At 41.0% G+C, this 2,267-nt stretch overlaps 1 protein-coding gene across 1 annotated transcript in view; it reads left to right on the top strand.

Annotated features, from left to right (window-relative positions):
• tnpo1 (transportin 1) overlaps positions 1-2,267 on the top strand; it is an 83,723-nt gene that overhangs the window by 25,473 nt on the left and 55,983 nt on the right. Inside the window, 1 exon segment of the mRNA XM_084324185.1 lies at positions 2-123. Coding sequence (XP_084180311.1) covers positions 2-123 — 122 coding nt within the window.

Genomic DNA, 2,267 nt, shown 5'->3' with positions numbered 1-2,267 from the left:
GGCGCTCCAGAAGATCTGTGAAGACTCCGCTGAGATCCTGGACAGCGACCTGCTGGAGCGTCCGCTCAACGTCATGATCCCCAAGTTCCTGCAGTTCTTCAAGCACAGCAGCCCCAAGATCAGGTGAGGCGCCCCTGCTGGTGTCTCTCTGCTGGTGTCTCTCTCTCCTGGTGTCTCTCTCTCCTGGGCCCTCATTTATCAACAATTCTTAGAACGTGTTCTATTTTCGTTCTTAAGCACAGAATTTAGAATGTGTGTACGTACAGAAAAATCGGGATTTATCACACGTGCGTACACTCCATGTTGATAAATACCATTTGTTCTTACCGTCAATGCTCGTGCATGATTATCCATATATGGTCATTTTCATGAGGGGTGAACCTCCGACCCTTTTTTTTTTGTACATTTGAAAGTTAAATGCATCAATCCGGTGCACTTTGAGAGCAAAATAAAGAGGCTAGATCTATGATGAACTTTGTGCTCAAAACACAAAATCGACTAGACTAGTGCTTCCCAATCCTCTCCTCGAAGCACCCCAGCCGTTCAATTTATTTGTTAAATTCCACCACCAGCACACCTGATTTAACAAATACATGGAACGGCTGGGGTGTCTCGAGGAGAGGTTTGGGAACCACTGGATTAGAGCATACATTTGAGCCATCAAAGAAATGAAGCAAAAGTGGTTACCTGTGTTGAACTGGTTTATTTTTTAGAAAAAAAGTTCTATTACTATTACGACTACTACCACTGCCAATATGACTGATACATCCCTATTGGCAAACTTTATATAAAAAAAAAAAAGTAAAAAAAAAAAGAAATTGGTTCATTATACAACTGTGGCGGGCCGCCACAGTCTAGTCCGTATAATGACAATACATTTGAATCGAATCTCATTTTGAAATCGCTACGCTGCCTATGGACACGGCAGTGGCAGACAGCTTCAGAGGTGATTGCGTTGCACCATGGTGATCCACTCAACAGGTAGCGATTTCAAAATGAGATTCGATTCAAATGTATTGTCATTATACAGCACAATACATACATATACATACACACCATCCAACCAGAGTGGATAAATTAATTAAACGTACAAAAAAAAACATTTGAACCAAGAGTGATTTGAACCTGTGACCATAGGATCCACAGCCAGCAGACTAACAAGGTGAGCTAAACAGTCGGATGTAAAAACTGAGTGACTAATCCAGATTTACACCCTAATCTTTAGTATTGGCATTAATAAATCAGATGTCATGCTAATATGTCATGTTCTACAGTAGGACTTACTACTGTGATACCCACTAAAACAGTAATTCGAATAATAGAAGCCTACTTTGCTGAAGATTCATTTCAAAGTGCTTCATTTCAAAGTGCGAGTGTGTGCGCTCGCGGGTTGAGGCTTGCTAAGCCTTTCTCCACGCATTTCTGGAGCATTCTTTATCCACTCTGGTTGGATGGTGTATTGTACTTGTGCTGTATTAAGCATTACATCACGCGCAGGAGTGGTTTGTGACCAATAAACCATGCCTAGGGGTGGTCGTTAGGCCCGAGGCGCAGCCGAGGGTCGTTAGACCCCCCTAGGCATGGTTTATTGGTCACAAATCACGACTACAAGTGGTGTAAAGCTTTTATACAACTGCCAGATTCATCCAACCTTATTTCTATACAATAAACACACATTAATCGAAGATTTATTGAAAAAACCATCCGCCAGAAAAAGTAGTTCCCACAACTACAAAAAAGACAAGTTGCCTCCATGTGGAAGCAGCTTGAAGTGCATCCAACCAAACTAACACATCCAACTGTGTATTATTGGAATGATTGAGAGAAGTTGCCTCATGTGGAAGCAGCTTGAAGTGCATCCAACCAACTAACACATCCAACTATGTATTATTGGAATGATTGATTGAAAATTGTATTACCAGATGCAGAATGGGTACAATACAGTACGGCTCAATACACACAATTGTTAAGGGAATGCAGACCTACTTTCCATAGAACTTCATTCTTAGATGCTTCTATATAAAGTAGGTAAAACAAATTAAAACGTTTTCTTTGCCCTATAGGAAAAAAACGTTTTCTTCGCCCTATTTTTTTATTTATTTCTTTTAGCCTAAACTTAACCAGTTGGAAACCAGGGGTACAGTAATAAAATTAGCAATCAACCAATCAATCAATTCAATAGACCATGCTCACTTAAAACAGCGCTGCTTCTCTCTCAGTCTGACTCCCCCGCTGTTGCAGACAGGAGTGTGTGTGTGTGTGTGTGT

The sequence above is a fragment of the Notolepis coatsorum genome (genome assembly GCF_963971535.1).
Source record: "Notolepis coatsorum genome assembly, chromosome: 11".
Taxonomy (NCBI): domain Eukaryota; kingdom Metazoa; phylum Chordata; class Actinopteri; order Aulopiformes; family Paralepididae; genus Notolepis; species Notolepis coatsorum.
The sequence above is the reverse complement of the archived record's forward strand: the minus strand, read 5'-3'. Positions and strand labels throughout refer to the sequence as shown.